Source organism: Dermacentor albipictus, chromosome 5 (genome assembly GCF_038994185.2).
Source record: "Dermacentor albipictus isolate Rhodes 1998 colony chromosome 5, USDA_Dalb.pri_finalv2, whole genome shotgun sequence".
Classification (NCBI taxonomy): domain Eukaryota; kingdom Metazoa; phylum Arthropoda; class Arachnida; order Ixodida; family Ixodidae; genus Dermacentor; species Dermacentor albipictus.
In genome coordinates, this window is record NC_091825.1 from 33,690,547 (window position 1) to 33,709,851 (window position 19,305).

A 19,305-nucleotide genomic window follows, 5' to 3' on the forward strand; every position below is an offset into this window, starting at 1 on the left:
TAACGACCAAGTCGAAGATAGGCTACGCCGTGGCCTTATTCAGCCATCCTACAGTATCTGGGCACCTCCTGTCATTGTCATTCGCAAGAAGGGCGGGTCTATTAGTTTTTGCCTCGGTTACGTTGGAATTATTCTGGTAATGCACAAGGACGTCTATCCTTTGCCGCGCATCGGCTTCGACTTTCACAGTCTTCAAGCAGCAGAATTCTGTTCGTCCATAGGCTTGCCTTCCGGCTACTGGCAGCCCACGTTGGCCGAAGATCATGGCCAAGAAACTGCATTTATCAAACATAACGGCCTATATGAATTCATGGTGATGCCCTTTGGATTTTGCAACGCATGCACCTGCCATGTTTAAAGGACTCGTGGACAATGCGCTGCGTGCCACGAAGTGGTATATTTCTCCATGTTACCTCGACAATGTCGGTGTTTTCTCGCCTGATTTTCCTACCGACTTGCTTCACCTTAAAAATGTTTTGAGGTGTGTCAGCAACGCTGGCCTGCAACTCAACCCGAAAAAGTGCCGAAGTGCCGCTTTGCCGCGCGGAAGCGGAAAATCTCAGGCCATACCACGTCCAAGCACCCCTTCCTGCGCAAACATGCAAAACCTCGAGGAGTAGCTGAGTTCACGAACCTACGAACATTACAGAATTGTGCCGTTTTCTGGGACTATGCTCATATTTCCGCCGCTTTGTTCACAATTTTGCCTCCATCATGTCGCCCTTGACCGAGCTCCCACGCGGTGGCGCAGACCTTTCCTCCTGGTCGGCTACATGTGACTTCGCGTTTGCTGCGCTCTGCAGTCCTCTTACCACTATACTGTCACCATTCGTCGCCATTTCAACCCGACAGTTACAACTTGAGTACATATGGACGCCAGCGCGTTCGGTCTTGGCCTCGCTTAACACAAGGCAAGCCCGGCTTCGCTGAATACGTCGTCGCATATGCGAGTCACATGCTGAATGAATTATCAGTCAATTACGACCTTACTGAAAAAAGAGTGCTTGGTTGTATTATTGGCTTGGCAAGTACCACCCATATTTGCATGGCCACCCATTCGACATAGTAATTAATTACTATGTGCTTTGTTGGCTCGCCACGTTGAAAGATGCACCTGGCCGCTCAGTACGCTGGGCACTCCGAATCCAGTAGTACGATATTCACACGTTGTTTTACGTTGCCTACGTAATCAATCTGATGTAGACGTCATGTCCCGTTCACCTCTAGCTCCACACTCGGCCTGTGGAACGAATGAACGCAACACGTCATCCCCTTGTTCAACCTCGACTTAAGTGGCACCGAACAAAGCCGTGAAATGTTGATCGTTTCTCTTTTCGCCTATTTCTCTGGATCATCTCGATCCTTCCAACGTCAAGCTGTTCAGTTCACCATTCGTGATCGCCTGCTCCAATGACGAAACTACGCTCCCGAAGGCCGTAGACGTCTGCTGGTGATTCCCGCAGCTTAAGACCACAAATCTGTACCCCTTTCCCGACGACCCGCAATGTGGCAGCACTGGAATATTTAAGAGATACGAACATATCGCGATCGCTTATGGGCGCGGAATGTGCACTTTTGTACGAAAGCTAGTTCAGGCCTGTCCTCACTGTCAACGGCGCAAATCACCACCTTTGCGCTATTGACGTCGAAGCAGGCCCTTTCCCTTCCCTGCAAATCCCTCCGACCACGTCGTCATTGACGTCTACGGCCTGCTTCCAATGACACCAGAAGAGAATCGATGGGTCATAGTTGCTGTGGGCCATTTGGCACGCTACGACGGAACTGATACTTTACCAAATGCCGCACAGCGTCATGCACCCTCTTTCGTCCTACATCGCGTCGTCTTTCGACATGGGACACCTATGGAACTCTTTAGTGATAGAGGTCGCGCCTTCCTCTCCAAAGTCGTCGAAGCTCTGCTTTCGGAACACCACAGTGCGCATCGTACGAATACGGCATACCACCTGCAGACTAATCGGCTGACCGAACAGTTTAGCCGCACTCCAGTGATATGCTCCTGATGTATGTGTATCTGATCATGGTAACTGAGATTGTGTTCTTTTTTCACGTTCGCATACAACACCATGGTACAAGCTGTTACAAGATTTTCACCTTTGTTCCTTCTGTATGGACACGAGCTGTCGCATGGCATTGACACTCTCGTTCCATCCCGTCATGGCACTTCTAAGTGCTCAGATGTGTACAAAGCTTCTCAAAAAGCCGAAGAGTGCTGCCAGCTCGCGCGTACCTTTACATCACAAGAACAACAGCACCAGTAAGAAAGCCACGCCGACTCACTTGCAAATCGCACCTATGCCCTAGTGTTTCTTTCATAGCTGGCTGTTCCTAGCCAAATTCCTCGGCTTTCGTTTGAACACGTGCCAAAATGCGAAGGGCTGTACCGCATCGTGGAGCGAACGTGCCAGTAAATTTTCTCCTTGAGCTACTTTCTGCACCAGACGGAAAGCGCTGGAGTTGACGTGACCTCGTTTACATGGCGCGTGTCAAGCCCTACCATAACCCCTTGCCTCCAATCTGTCAGGCCGCCAATATAGCCCTGTTTCTGCGCGAGCTGATTGTGAAGAAGGCGCGCCTCGATTCGGCAGCATCGCCAACGCTCAGCTCGCTCTGATCGCATTGCTGTTCGCTGGTGTCTTTCGACACAGTGCCTCACACTTTCTTGCCCTTTCTACTCGTAGCCTCCTTGAGGGAACGCACCGTTAATAAACATCTTATCAAATCTATCCTATATATGCCATCCTTATTCAATGATAATATTGCTATTGCTGTCTTGCCATCGATATCACTGCCTATAGTCCTATGGAAGTTGCTATCATGGATGCGTTACTACACCGCTGCCGGCATGCCATGATGGTCATTCCGTCATCACCACCCCCTCATCATCATCCAACTCTCAGCATGCCGTGGTAGACAAACCATCATCGCCATACAGGCCTTTTATTAGAGTCATCGTCAGGCCGTAGCCGTCATACATTCTTCATATTTACATTCTTCCCATATACTCGTCATGCCGTCGTCATCACAGTATCGTCTATACACACCGTCGTCTTGAATTCGGTGTCACACCGTCGTCTTCATGCCTTCGCAGTTTTTCCATCGTCGACAGTCTAGCCTCATCATCCGACATTAGTCATGCCATCATTGTCACGCCACCGTCGTCGATCAGTTCATAAAATTCATCGTTTTCTTCGCTGTGTTTAGGTACGGCACATTGCGAAGGAAAGCGTATGATGATTTCATATAAAGGTTTTCTATACTTACAAACGCTGTTACCGTTCCGTCCCCTGGAGCAAGGTGCAACATTATTGAAATAAAGGCACGGTCCTTAACTGCCAAGTTTGAGTCTACCTACATAGTGTATTTCGGCTCAATGAACTTAGGAGGACAAATGAAGCATATATACAGTCCTAGAAAGCGGGCACGTCCTGCGCTACCGGGGCTTAGTGGAGAGGCGACAACTAGGAGTCGAATTCCTGACTAAGAATGTCACTGGTAACATACAGGAATTCTATAGCCTTAACGAGAGGGGGCAGGTCGTGTTGTGAAACATAATAAGAGGTAGCAATTGAAGGACATACAGGTCTACTCCCCTATATCCAGTCATGATTACCAGGAAGTCGAAAGCTTCTATGAAGACGCGGAATCGGCGATAGGTAAATTCAAAACAAAATACACTACACTCATGGGCTACATCAATGCCAAGGTAGGCAAGAAGCAGGCTGGAGACAAGTCAGTCAGGGAATAAGGCATAGGCACTAGGAAAAGCAGGGGAGAGGTATTAGTAGAGTTTGCAAAACCGATTAATGTGCGAATAATGAATACCTTCTTCCGCAAGCGGGATAGCCGAAAGTGGACGTGGAGGAGCTCGAATGGCAAGACTAGAAATGAAATAGACTTTATACTCTGCGCTAACCCTGGCATCACACAAGATGTGGACGTGCTCGGCAAGGTGCGCTGAAGTGACCGTAGGATGATAAGAACTCGAATTAGGCTAGACTTGAGGAGGAAACGGAAGAAACTGGTACATAAGAAGCCGATCAATGAGTTAGCGGTAAGAGCGAAAATAGAGGAATTGCGAATCAAGCTACAGAACAGGTATTCGGCTTTAACTCAGGAAGAGGACCTTAATATTGAAGATATGAATTACCACCTTATGAAATCATTAAGGAGGGTGCAATAGAAGTCAGTGGTAACCCCGTTAGGCAGGATGCCAGTAAGCTATCACCGGAGACGAAAGATCTGATCAAGAAACGCCAATTATTGAAAGCCAATAACCCTACAGCTAGAACTGGCAGAACTTTCCAAGTTAACCAGCAAGTGTAAGACAGCTGACATAAGGAAGTATAATATGGATAGAATTGAACATGCTCTCAGGAAAGGAGGAAGCCTAAAAGCAATACAGAAGAAACTAAGAAAAGGCAAGAACCAGATGTATGCGTTAGGAGACAAAGTCACCAATATTATTGGTAATATGGATGAGATACTTGAAGTCGCTGAGGCGTTCTATAGAGATTTATACAGTACCAGTGGCGCCCACGATGACAATGGAAGAGACGATATTCTGAAGCAAATTGAACTCCCAGAAGTAACGTCGTAAAAAGTAAGGAAAGCCTTAGGGAGTTCTGCAAAAGGGGAAGGCAGCTGGGGAGGATCTGGTAACAGCAGATTTGTCGAAGGATGGTGGGCAGACTGTTCTAGAAAAACTGGCCACCCTGTATACGCATTGCCTCATGACTTCGAGCGTACCGGAATCTCGGAAGAATGCTAACATAATTCTAATCCATAAGATAGGAGACGTCAAAGATTTGAAAAATTATTGACCAATCAGCTTACTGTCCGTTGCCTACACAGTATTTACTAAGGTAATCGCAAATTGAATCAGGAACACCTTAGACTTCTGTCAACGAAAGGACCAGGCAGGATTCCATAAAGGCTGCTCAACAATAGACCATATTCACCCTATCAATCAGGTGATAGAGAAATGTGCAGGATATCACCACCCCTTACATATAGCTTTCATTGATTACGAGAAAGCGTTTGATTCAGTCAAAACCTCAGCAGTCATGGATGCATTACGGAATCAGGGTGCAGACGAGCCGTATGTAAAAATCACTGAAAGATATCCACAGTGATTCCACAGCCACCGTAGTCCTCCATAAGGAAAGCAACAAAATCCTAATAAAGACACGCGTCAGGCAGGCAGATACGATCTCTCCAATGCTATTCACAGCGTGTTTACAGGAGGTATTCAGAGACCTGGATTGCGAAGAATTGGGGATAAGTATTAATGGAAAATACCTTAGTAACATGAGATTCGCAGATGATATTGCTTTGCTTAGTAACTCAGAGGACCAATTGCAATGCATGCTTACTGATCTGGAGAGGCAAAGCAGAAGGGTGGGTCTAAAAATTAATCTGCAGAAAACTAAAGTAATGTTTAACAGTCTGGGAAGGGAACAACGGTTTACGATAGTAGTGAGACACTGAAAATGGTAAGGGAATACATCTACTTAGGACAGATGGTGACCGCTGACCCGTTTCATGAGACTGAAATAATCAGGAGAATAAGAATGGCTTGGGGTGCGTTTGGCGGGCATTCTGAGATCATGAACAGCAGGTTGCCATTATCCCTCAAGAGAAAAGTGTATAACAGCTGTGTCTTACCAGTACTTACGTACGCGGCAGAAACCTGGAGGCTTACGAAAAGGGTTCTACTTAAATTGACGACGGCGCAACGAGCTATGGAAAGAAGAATGATGGGTGTAACGTTAAGGGATAAGAAATGAGCAGATTGGGTGAGGGAACAAACGCGACTTAATGACATCTTAGTTGAAATCAAGAAAAAGAAATGGGCATGGGCAGGACATGTATTGACGACGGAAGATAACTGAAGCCAGACTATATGCAGGTGGTTCTTCAAAAATAAAACCAGTTGTTAGAAAGCGCTCGTCCTTGTGTATCTTGTATTCTTCGTCCCTGTTTGTTGCGCACAATGAGTTTTAAGATTCAAGATAACTGATGGTCATTGAGCGTTACGCACTGATTCTAAGGGAAGGGAAGTGTAGCAGGGGGCGACAGAAAGTTAGGTGGGCGGTTGAGATTAAGAAGTTTGCAGGGACAACATGGCCCCAATTAGTACATGACCGGGGTAGTTGGAGAAGTATGGGAGGTGCCTTTGCCCTGCAGTGGGCGCAAATAGGCTGATGATGATGATGTATTGCGCGAGTAGCTTCGGGGACAGCATTAAACACTGATAACCACTATACCATGCTCAATGACAAGATTCGAAATAATAAATAGAGGGGCATTATCTGCACCTAAAAGTGCACCGAGCTTGTCCCTCTTTGAATGTGGGTGTGGCATATTAATCAACGCTTCCTCTATTTTGATAAATAAGCATGTTTTCTCTACTCAAATAGTATATAATTAAGTCCATTTTAAAGGTAATACCGATCCACATCATCTTACGCCGAACCGGTGTATCTGATGCCAAATATTTTAAACGCTACGTGTCATAATACATCTACTTCTATGAATGATATAACGAATAAATACGCCATATCCTCTGCATTTTTGCCAAGGAAATGTGATAGGCCCGCAGAATGGCGGAAGTGGCATGAAGGCCACCCAATTATGAAACTGAGATTCGTCTTCTTCTGGCTCGCGAGCATTAGAACGCCATGAAGCTACGGATCAATAACTTAAACGACAATTGGGAGTCAAGACATTGCGCCTTCATAACTTGATAAAACTTACGGCTCTCATCTGAGGTGCACAAAGAAGGACCAGTGTCCGTGTCCTCGGCATCTTCCGTGTACTCGGAAGAATAGTAGGAATCTGGTTCTTCTGCAGAAAAAAAAGAAGGAAAAAATTATAAAAACAGCAGAAGAATACCTTCCTAGCGAAATGTTACAAAATAAGGAAACTGCCAATTTGACATTTGTAAACAAATACTACATTAATGTTAGCCTCCTGCTGACCCAATCAAAACATGAACTGACCTGTTCAGGGAACGTTAGTTCACAACTGACCGGACTCCATCAACCAGTAGCTTTTCTAGAGCTAATTTGTTCGTAAGCAAACAAATGATACAATGTGCGCGTTATAAGAGTAGGGAGAGGAGGGATAGTTCAAGTGGCGAGAGTAGGGGCTGTAGTAGTTGAAATATATTTGTTTCTAGCCCTGCATCGTCCGAAGCATCAATTACGCAACGAGGAGTACCACGCATAGAAAAGATGATGCAGATGCAGCAAACTTAGTCTTTGTTTGCGTGCTTGATAAGTTTATGAATGTTTAAGCTTTGAATATATTACCAAACCAATACACAAATAAATATTGCACTATTGAGCTCGAAAAAAATTTCATTCTTTTTACACAGATGTCTGCACGGCTAGAAATAATGGTTCTACAAGTTCTTGCAAATGTTCTTGATGACAGAGTGCACATCAGAATTGCTGAATTAATAACGACCGTGGTATGTAAAACATTGGGATAATTCTCTTTACACCGGATCTACACAATGTCTTTTTACAGTTTAACTCAACAAGGAGGGCATCTAGAGGTTTCCTGCCGGCAATGGTTCTTATTCGGCCAAGGCACAAGCTTTGTTAAACGTTAGACTGGGAAATGCCAGCAAGAAAAATAAAATCGTTTAAAAGTTGCTTGTTGGGACACGTGCACGCAATATTTTCGGTAAATTCTTTGCGCACAAAAAACTTAGCCGCAGGTCTTCCTTGAAAAGCACAATCGTAATCCTCTTTTCTTTACTGTCGAAATGAGGAACACGAGTTGCATAGCCGACATGGCGATAATCCTAGTGCACCAGTACCTAATATTTTTAGGTAATTTTTTCTCTTTTCACAACGAAGACATTAGCTCATTTCTTCCACGTCGTCACTCTCGTGTTCACGCTTTCAGAAGCATTTGAAGTTTGTGAGGGTGCGGGATGTACACGCGCACGTGAATTTCCTCATTTTTGGTTGCACTCTTCAATACTTCTTTACATGTAAACAAAATCTATCGTAATGAATTAATAACTCAGTAAATGGTTTTCTTTAGACCCCACAGATGCTTAATAAAAACAGAATCAGCGTAGCAAAGATGTCATTTTTGCAGATGAGTTCTTCGGTGAGTTTGATATACCTTAGCGCTTATAACGCGAATATCACAACGCTAGTTACCAAGACGTATTAATTTAAGTACTTATTAAAATTTGAGGTAAATACTGACAGAATTCGTACCGGCAGAATAAAGCTAGGCTAAACGCGCCGTGTGTACTCGTGGTTGAACATTCATTGTGTACATCCTGATGAATCTCCTTCTACCTTCTTATCTTTATTTCCCTGTTTTCCCTTCCCCACATGTCAGCCGGCCATTTGGGCGTGACCTTGGTTAACCTCACTGCCTTTCCTTCTTGTCTCTCTCTCTCTCAGCATCATGAGCAGTGACCATCAGCATCAGCAGTGACCATGAGGTTCAGTTTTAATCATCATCACGCTTATCGTCGCGGAGCGTTTCCGTCTAATATGATAGCGGGGCAGCCGTTTCTACGCTTACAGCGGACTCGGTTTCGTTATTGCCTGAATGCTGAAATTTCATGATTACAGTTTGAAAGTTTTAAAAAATGGTGTACTAAAACATGACTGCCTCCTAGCTGCCAGTGAAACAGCTGCCGCGAAGGTTCACGTAAAGAACTTTATGCGCAATTTTTTCTTCATTAGTGTTCCGACACTCATGGTGACACTCATGGTAAGGTACGAGTCCACCTCGCAAAATAACGTATGCGGTAAAACCGCCACGCTCACTAAACTCAAACCATTGTTCTAGAAATGTGTCTGGTCTAAAAAAAGGAACAGCCTCTATGTCTCGTTCGGTTTTAAAACGAAGACTTTATTAACAGGCGTTCACATGTATATTATATGCAGAAAGCAGCCAATTTTCTAAGAAATATTTACTGACTGCAGTCTTGTTGGTCAAAGAATATATTTATCTGCGTTTAAAACGTGGGAAGTCAAGACCAACATGTGTGGGGCTTCGCTTTGGATGTTTCTGCGAAAAAAGACAAGCTTAGCAGCAGGCTCTCGCGTACCGAAGGTGACAGCATCTTAATGCTGACAATAGAGAAGCGTAACTTGCTTTCACCGAGTAAAAAACAAATAAAGAAAGAAACCCTGACGTCCGTAGTAGAAATAAGAAAATTGTAGGCCTACCTGGTTCCATTATCAGAACTGGTGCTGACGATGATGATGATGAAGCCTCAGAGAATGGCACGAACCCACTGAGGGGGATGACGCAGAGGATGAACGAAGCTTCTTTGTTGTTGTGGTGCTCTGAGCACGTGACTCAATTCCACTGCGGCTTTAGCCAAGACTTGGGTTGGTATTGCTGAATTAAGTTCGTCTATTCATATTTGAAGAGTGCCTTGCCAAAAATGTCATAATCATTGTTTTATTAGCCACTCAGAGCCTACTTCGCGAACTTACAAATTAGGTGCTTTGCATTGGCATGCAGACCAAATCAGAGAAATAAAGTCTTTAATACCAAATGGGAAAGGCAGCCCTTTTTATCTTGTCGTAAGTTTACTGCAGCAAGAAACTTATATTGCAAACACCACTAAGAAAACTTGGTCTAGGCTTAGCAGAACAGAATATTCTTCCCGTTGGGGTCCTCCGCGATTCAGCCACCGGGGCATTTGTTCCACTCTCCAAAAATGTCTTCTATAATCCAGCCGAATGCCCTCCTGATACTGTATATTGTCTTTTTTGTCTACCTTTGAATTATTGATTATTCATTCGATCTGCTTTTACTGATTTTATTTTAACAAACAATGTGACGTTCTACAGTGCTACGTTCTTAGCGATTCCGCAAGTTATTCCTCATTATAAACTGCAATAAACCATCCATGTCTACGTCAATCCCTCATAGTGGGTCGCAGCCACATGCTTGATAGGAAACAACAGCAGCCTTAATAACGGCTTCGTGCGAAAAAGAATGAATCAGCAACATCATCAGTTTACTAAATCTAACCGCACATGTGGCCGTCATAAAGAACGTATATCTTGGTTTTGAAAGTACCAAAATATGTAGCATCTGTATAAAACTAACGAGACGCGAAGAAACCAGACAAAAAGCCACTAATTTTTCCAACTTCTCTTCGCAGTGCCCGCCTGCTCCATTTATTCGTCTTGTTCTACATACAGCCCCCCCCCCCACCCAGTAGCGTTGTCCAATTCAACCTTGTACAATTTCTGCACTGGCCTGCTTATAAGCATGCCATCTTGAACTTTCACATTGCAGGCTCGCATTATTCCATCTTGACCAGGGAAGATGTCCACGACTCGTCCCAGTGGCCAAATACCTCTAGAGATGTTAGGTTCTTCGATGAGTACTACATATTCTACTTGTAGACTGCTACTTGGATGCGATGAGTAGAGGTGAAGTGCTCGCAGCTCGAGGAAGTATTCTTTTTTCCACCGGATCCACAGGTGGTCCACGAGCTTCTGGTGGTATCGCAACTTCTTGCTGAGATCACGTCGCGTAGCCTGTGCACTTCGAGCTTCGTCGCCGCTGTTGGTTCGCTCTGGAGAGGCAAGAAATGAGCTCCCGACCAGCAAATGAGCAGGGCATAGTGAAGAGGGCTCTCTAGCCTCCGTATACGTATAGGTTAGGGGTCTTGAATTGATACAGCAGTACAGTCTCAGTTTGTTCGCTGTTGAGCTTGCTCTTTCCCAGCACTTTGCGTAAAAATGACTTGACTGATCGGATAAGACTCTCCCAGCAGAAGCCCCACCAAAGCGCACGTGGCCTAATGAATTTCCATTATATGCGATGCGTCAAGAGCAAAGATGCAAAGGGAGAGCTCTTCATGGTGTTCCAAATATCCCATTGGTCTCGCGATGTTCTCTTAAATGCGACAGCATTATCGGAGTAAAGAGTTACGGGTACTCCTATACGAGCCAAAAACCTACGAAACGCTGGTAAGAAGGTGCTTGTAGAGATTCCACTCGTCAATTCAAGGTGTACAGCTCACATTGTGGCACATGTGAACAACAGAATATAAGCTTTGTATGTAACTCCACCAGTCTCATGTTGCTTTACATATAGTGGGCCTGCAATGTCTAATCCCACAACTTCAAACGGCCGTGGTGTGAGAGGCCTGTCTTCATTCACTGGCGCAAATCGCACCTTATAATTGCACCTTTACAGGTTTGCCGTTGTATTTTTTGCAGAGAAAGCAAGAATTGATGATCCGTTCAACTTCTTGTCGAGCATGTATAACCCAGTAACGCTGTCGAATCTGCACCATAGTGTTTGCCACACCGCCATGTAAAACTCTGCAGTGGGCCTCAATAACAACTAAGGCTGTGAATGGATGCGTTTGCGGAAGACTAACTGAGTGTTTTTTTTCATACGCAGCGTTCATTCCTTCAAGTCGGCCACCAAGTCGAAGCTGCCCGTTGTGATCAAGGTAAGGGTGAGTATCGCGCAGTACGGGTGTTTCTAGACAGTGTCTCTAAGCCGAAGGTGTTCAATGTCATTCTTGTATACTGTGAGCTGGACACGACTGATCCAGAACACTTCAGCCTTGCTTAGCTCCTCTCTCGAAATAGTTCCACCGAGCGACGCTTGAATACGACGACATCGATCCACAAATCGCACTACCCAGGCGGTGACGCCCAGGAGCTTCTGTAGGTTGCCAAACTTCCTTAATTCAATCAGGGTGTGCACCATTCTCGGCGCTTGAAGTACATGTTGCGTGTCACATTTTGACTCTTCGTAGATCGGCGTGCTCATGTGCGAGTCTGTAGGCCAGGTTAATCTTGCCTGGGATAACCATTCAGGTCCCCTCCACTAGCTGTGACATGTACGCGGAATCTCTAAACATACGCCCCTAGTCAATAAATCTGACGGGTTGTCTTCTCCGGGACAGTAACGCCATAGCAGTGGGTCAGCAATTGCTGCGATTTCAGTCACTCTGTGCTTCACAAACTGACCCCACTTCTTACGGTCAGCCCGCATCCAGCTCAGCGTTATCGCTGAGTCTGTCCACATGACGTAGGGAAAATGCGTTGAATCCACGATGAGCGGGTCTATTTTAATAATCTGGTTCCTACTACTGCAGCCATAAGCTCAAGCTTCGGCAGTGTTAAATTCTTGGTAGGTGCTACTCGAGACTTCGATGCTATTAGTGATGTAGCTGTATTTCCACCGTCATCAACTGTTCTCAAATAGGCACATGCTCCATAAGCCTTCAGGCTGGCCTCGACGATTATATTGACACGTGTACTTATATTTATCGGGCGACTACGTTTCGCCACCTAACAAACCTTATCGCACAGCGCGGGACGCACCTGCATGTATCCGAAGTTTCTGGAAAGTTGTCGATGCTTCTATCCGCTGTCTGTCGTCGCCGAACATTGTGTTATCTGATTTCACCGCGTAACGCGAATGGTGTAGAACTTTGTGGAAGGCATGCGGGTCCCAACAATTAGTGTGGAACATTCGAGGACTGCTGTATAAAAGCCGACGCGCTGGACCCACTGATCAGATTTTCGACGATCGCCGACCGTGTTCGCCGCTATCGTTGTGTTATAAGTGTAGCCTGTTTTTATGGGCACAGGTTCGCCCAAGAAAAGTTAGTTTTGTCCTTTACAGTATTGCTACTGTGTTCTTCAACGTCACCACCACGTGACAATATGTAGCTCTGCCTTCTCGACCGCTCCATATAGCCAATCTGTCAGGCAGCACGGAATGTTGATGAAGCCAAGCTGGATTGCGTCTGCCCACCATGCTGTCCACGTCGTCTTGATCTCCTCTTGTGACTGGTCATCCCAAGACTGGCCTAAAATCCACAGTCGTTGAAACAAAAGCTTCGCAGTGATGGTGAAAGGCGAGAGAATACCAAGAGGGTCGGAAATTCGGGAAGAAGCCTAATACTTAGCAGAGGCTAAGTATTGGGCTATAAATTTGGAAGAAAATTTAAAGTAATCAGTTTCGGTATTCCATTGCATTCCCAAAACTGCAGTTGATTCCCTTGATATACCTTCAACTTGCTCCTCCTGGTGGTCTAAAATGTTCTGCAGTTGCTGGTTATCGGTCTTCCATTTTCTGACACTCATGCCTGCATCTCGCATAATAGCCTTCGATCGTTCATAGATGCTCAGAACATCTTCGAATGTCTCTGCATCCACCAGTAAATCGTCTACATAAAAGGACTTCTTGAAAATAGAAGCAAGCGCTTTGTCCTCACAAGCGGTGTCCAAGTGGCGATGAATAGCCGCCATGAGCAAGAAAGAGCTTGATGTTGATCTAAACAGTACCCGGATCATGCACCATTCGACAATGTTACTGTTTTGGGTGACGGGAATGGCTTCAAACAAGAGAAACCGGAATGCATCTCGGTCGGTCTCCTGTGTTTCAATTTGTAATAATGCCTCCTCGATATCCGAGTTGATGGCCACCGGAAACCACCGAAAGCGAAGCAGTACTTGTAGTAATGCTGGGTTGAGGTTCACTCCTTTATCCAGGCAGTCGTTGAGTGATGGAAAGCCTTGAGCGTGTGATGATGCGTCGAACACGACCCGGAGCTTGGTGGTCAGCGATTCCTCTCGTATAACTTCCCGATGTGGCATACAATAGGTGGCCCGATCAATAGGAACACCCTTAGGTACCACTTCAGCGTGTCCTAGCTCTAGGTATTGTCGGATGACTACGTTGTATTGCTCCAATTATCCTTCATTCATTGATAGCCTCTTTGCCAGTTTTTGTAGACCTGCGAGCGCGGTATCACGGTTGCTTCCAAGTAGCTGTTTCTGATGCTATTTCCAAGGCAGCGCCAAGCTGTGTCTGCCATTTTCTTGAGAATTGTTCCTCGGAACCATGCAATGGACTCAGGAGAGCGAGGTTTGCCAGAATCTGTGATGGCCATTGCTTCGAGCTGCAAGAACGATTGTAGAATCTGCGAGGTTGTGTCCTCGTCAGTAATTGTTTCCACTCGCAGAACGCAGACCAAAACGTTAGCGTCGCAGTCAAGAAAGGCTTTTTGGCGATTTTGTCCTTGCAGTGTCCATCCAAATGCTGTGTTCATTGAGGCCAGTCCTGGAATTTCTATGCTCCTTGCAACTTCTCCCGTCATCATTTCCCAAAGATGGTAAGCTCCAATCAACAAGTTGACGCCGGTCCAGTATCTGCTTCAAGAAAATTCTTGTCCACTATCTGCTTCAAGAAAATTCTTGTCGTCAGCAAGAAATTCACCCTCACATTGCAGCTTCCGAATGAAGTTGTTATCAGCAGCAATAACGTGACAGATAACTGGAACTATAATTGCTTGAGCAATATGGATGTCGGAACAGTGCTGACTACGCAGTGGTACTTTAACAACCTTTCGTATTTCAGCAGATCTTTGGAATGCGTTGCCAAACGTGTTGAATGAAATTCTCGTTTCTCCCAGTACCTGCAGTTGCAGTTTTACAGCCAGATCTTCTTTGATAAATGGTCTCTGACTGCCTCCATCCATAATCCCTCTGATGTATCTGGACCTGTTGTTTTTAACGACAAAAGCGCGAAAAGTCTGCAGGTACATTTCTCTGTCCATCTTTCCGCAAGCGTTTGTGGAATTTCTGTCGCAAAGCATTACTGATTACGACGAGGCTATCCCTGCTGTGCTACCTGAAACCACCGCTGGTCTCGAAGTTTCATCTTTAGTACCTTTCTTTCTGTAGTTCCGGTCACACATAATCGAGGCGTGTCTTCCGTGACAAGCTGAGCACTTGAGTTTGACATGGAAAGACCAAGCCTGACGACCTCATGATGTACATCTATAACATCAATTATCCTTAGCTAGCTTCTTTTTTTGGAAACAAGAGATATGTTGGCGTCGCCGGCGCGGGTACCGCGCTTCTTAGATTGACAGCAGAAACACTCGCTCCAGCTGTATGATGCACTGTGCAGTATGGAAGCGGTGCTGCTCCCTTGAGTTCTCCCAGCACGGTCATTGACAGATCGTTGTGACGATGAGTCGCACTGCTCTCGGCTTTCTAATTCAACACGTGTGAACATGAGCAGCTCTTTTAATTCCGCTTCCGATGTTGCAGCTGCCAGTGCTGGCTCCGAGAGGTTCGTATCAGGCCCATGTCGACGTAAAGTCAGACTTCGCTTTCCTCGTGTATATGCAAGAGCAATCTCGTATGGCAATGTCTTCTGTAGAATATCTATCAGCATTGTAAAGAAACTGGCAGTGGGTACTTTTAGTGCAGTAAGACAGCGAATATTTAGTTCCGTGGCGTCATACAGCTGCCTGAGGCCGCGTGCATCACTTCCGGACTTTACATGAGGTAGATGGCGAAGCGCTGTCAGGTGGTGCTCCACTATACTTTGACGATCGCCAAAACGTTCTATGAGAGGTTCTACGGCATCTGAGTGGCAAGCTTCAGGAGTTGGTAAACCGGCAATGGCCGCTGCCGCTTCCCCGGCAAAATAACGCCGTAAATAGAAAAACTTCGTCGTTGTCGATATAGCGTTATTGAGATGAACGGTCTCCTCGAACTGCTCGCAGAAAAGTGCCCATTTTTGAACATCGCCTTTAAATGTCGGCATATCATGATCCGGTAGCTTGGGCCAATTCTGGGCATAGCGTCAGGAACTGTCGGGGTTGCATTCCGAGGAGAAGACTCCGCTGTAGTGTCCACGCGTCCCAAAGCGCCTATCTCGCACCGAATCTCGGAAAGCATGCGGATAGCTTGATCGTTATATTCTGAAGCAGTTATGTATTCTGCTTCGAGGTCATCGTCGGCAATGTGCTCTTCGAGTGCATCGTTAAGCTTCGAGAGCTCATTGTTGCTAGCAGATAGTCGGTCAAAAATACCTGATAGCTTGCGCTTGTCCAGGTGTAGGATCTGTAACTAGCAACTGTGCTTCCTGCAGAATCTTCGTACTCTGTGCTTGTCGAGCCGACCGCTTGGTCTTGAGGCGATCCATTCGATTAGCTCTTGATAGATGGCTGGTCTCCACGCCGATCATGAACGATCCGTTATCCAGTCATTCCTCACCGCTCGCAGCGCGAATCGGTAGAGTAGAAGGCCGTTGCAGGCGTGCGATGAAGGTAACGAGTGCGCACGGAGAGTTTCGGCACCGAAAATGTATAAAACTAACGAGACACGAAAAAACCAGACAAAGAGCTACTCATTGTTCCAACTTCTAACGTCTTCTCTTCGTAGTGCCCGCTTGCCCCCTTTATTCGTCTTTTTCTACAGCCTCATTTGAATCAATTACATCGCTAGCTGGACACTATTTCTGGAAGCCATTCATGTATTTCAGAAAAAACACTTTGTCGATTCATTCCTATACATGCACTCCGGAGGGTATTGCAACTAAGACCTCAATTTCTCAGACACCTGCTTCATGAATATCGAATGGCACTTCTCTGATGGGTCGCCCTTCAAGGAACATTTTCAGCAGCTTTCTTTCGGCATGCACACTGTCCGTTCAGGCGTAGCAAAGAGGGTTTCCTAGCACTTACTGAAAACAAAAGACAATCGACCCCTTTTCTTTTATGCTGAAACTGTTGATAATCTGAAAAGTATTTAAGTGGTGATCTAGTGGAAATGCTACACAACATGCATCAGCATTGTCTCACACATTTTTGAGGTATCGGATCCATGATTTCAACCACGTACATACCATTGGAAAGCGTTGTTCAGTAGCTCACTGGAAAAATGACCTGCCACTTTTTGTAGGGAAGTGGAAATGACGCTGGTCTGCTGCGGTTTTATCTTTTAGTGCTGTTAGTTCATGTTTCAGTAAGGTACATCCTGTATCCGTCGCGAAATATTCACCATTACAGATATTGCACCGATCTGCGTGGCTTTCACAAAAATGTACAGGGTGACTCCCACCCCATTTGGCACAGACCTGGTGCAAAAGCCCTGAAAATAGCAATCCTAAAACATTTATCGCACTATAAGAGCTGTGGTACTAAAGGCCGAACAGGATAGCGCAAAAGTTCATCCTAAATATGACTAGGAACCTTTCCACAGGCAAACAGTACCTTCATACACTTTAACGAGCTTTTCCTTGGAACTCTAATAATTTGGCATGGTGCCGTGCGAACAATCATGCTCTTAAAAATCTTGTCTTTCTGATCCAAACAGAAATCAGATAAAACACAAGCTGCTATACGCGCAGCCTGTGGTATGCGGTTCCGCATGTGGACACCACAAATTTCAGACAAACCAAGCAGAGTTTGCACCACCTTATCATCTCTTATGTCAACAGCAATGACATTTTTCTATGGGTTCACACGAACCTCTTGGTATTTGGAAAAAAGATAAAATTCACTCCTATAGATCGTTTATCATTACATTGTTAATATACAGGCGGTTGCAACTCGTGGTAGAGTTCGGGATAGGAATCGACCCGGCACAGGGCTGAGTACGTGAAGTAAAAGACCGTTTGTTTTACATTGTTAAAGGGCCACTGAAACGGTTCGGACAAATTTTGTAGACGCGTAGGGTACAACATAAGTAGAACATTCGCACCACAATTTAAGTGAAGCGTTACGTATTAATGGAGCTACAAGCGTTTAGAAGTTACCCTCCTCCATAGCCATGCTTTTCCTCCTCAACTTGTTCGCCGAGCGATCGGGGCTAAGCTCCGCCTTCACTTGTTATGCGTCACGATGCGACGTCGCGTCATCCACTTCCGCTTGTTTTGGAGCCCGCCCCCGCCCGCGCGAAACCTCTCCGCTAGCCGCTTGGCCGTCGACCCCAAGCGAGAGCTATCGAAGCAACGTGCCTTGTGAGCATTCGGTCCTAGCGCCGAACGTGTCTAGTATTCCGGTAACCACAGGCAAGCTGGTAATTTCGGCAAATGACTGGAGGCATAAACTCAAGCTGATGAAGGAAATTTAGCGTGGACGTACGTGAGCGACCTGATTGGTCTGCACGGTCCAGCCACTTGTTGGCGCAGCGCGTAACCAGCCAAACAAAGCGCTAATATTGTTCTCACCAGGAGTGAGACATTTTAAACAATTTTAAAAACAACGTGTTCATGATTACACTATACAAACCAGCAGCCATAGAAGAATACACTTCGTTACTGCTACTTTGTATGGTTGAGCTCTGTGCCACCAGGTGGCTGCACCGTGCAGACCGTTCAGATTTGCACCTCTGCTCATCTCATGGCTCATCCCGTTACGGCACAGTCAAGCAGCCAGACCCTGTCCCCGTGCGCTTGCGCTTGCCCTATTACCGGACTCGTGAAACGCCATTGCGTTAGTAATCTACCGGTGTAAAGTGACCAGTACAAACGCGCAAATCCTGGCGCCGATCGGACAGTGTCAGTCCGATGTGCAGCAGGCAGTTCGCCCCTATGATGCCTTGAAGAGGGACACGATGTCGCATCTTAACATATTGCCAGTCGCTACGTTTGCAGCCTGCAAGGCAACAAAGTCGAATCATAGTGCTCGCGAAAAGACTGAGACCGACTCTGACCGCGGAGCTCTCGTCAAAATGGAGTACGTTGTAACACAAGCAGACGACACTTGCTGTGTGCCGGAAGTGCTTAAGTGTACTGAAAAATTGTTCTTGTACACTCTCTTTAAGTTACATTCTTTATACTGAAACAAATGAACTAACATTCCAACTATTACGAAGATCATTTGTTTACCATAAAGTTGGAAAAATTATCGATCGCACGCCCTGGTCAGCTAATCGGATAGCTCGCCCCACTGACGTCATATGGATGATTTTTCTCATATGCGTAGGGGCGGCTTAAAATTCCGCCGAGCAGTGTGCTGCAATCGATAGCGATGCGCAATTTAAAAAACTTATAATAAATTACATACTTTACGCGAAGCACTTAGATGTGCCAATTAATGATCAGAAGCACCTACTTTAACGACTCCGTACGTTTGTAGAAAATCGTCAAAATCGTTTCAGGGTCCCTTTAACACTGGCTCCATATATGGAAGCTCACTCCATGTAGGAGCATATTAAACGACTGAGTTCACATCAAAACACGGCGGCGCCTCTCTACACAAAAGCCCTTCACTTTAACAACTGTTCTTTAACAAGTGTGTTCTTCCGTAAGAGACTACAATAGGGAATATGATTACTTTATCTCGGCCAATCACAATAGCTGAATTGGTCGCTATATTCCTCTGATGTTGTCGCGCCATTCTGCGTGACTCTACCTCCTCAGTTGCACGTTCGCCCCCGCATATGATGTAACAGTGTAGCATTCCAGGAATGTGAGGTGGACGCTCTTCCCACGGTAGCCTTCTACGTT

At 45.7% G+C, this 19,305-nt stretch overlaps 1 protein-coding gene across 5 annotated transcripts in view; it reads right to left on the reverse strand.

The window, feature by feature from the left end:
* Positions 1-9,280, reverse strand: part of LOC135908105 (uncharacterized) — a 126,598-nt gene extending 117,318 nt beyond the window's left edge. For 2 of the 5 annotated variants that reach the window (XM_065439863.1, XM_065439856.1), the window contains exons 1-2: positions 9,231-9,280; positions 6,778-6,867 (exon numbers count right to left, since the gene is read on the reverse strand). In XM_065439863.1, coding sequence (XP_065295935.1) covers positions 6,778-6,867; positions 9,231-9,240 — 100 coding nt within the window. In that variant the 5' untranslated portion in view covers positions 9,241-9,280. Of the gene's footprint in view, positions 1-6,777; positions 6,868-9,230 lie in introns of those variants that run through there. The other 3 variants (XM_070539540.1, XM_070539539.1, XM_065439860.1) reach the window with 2 other exon arrangements.
* Positions 9,281-19,305: the final 10,025 nt, after the last annotated feature.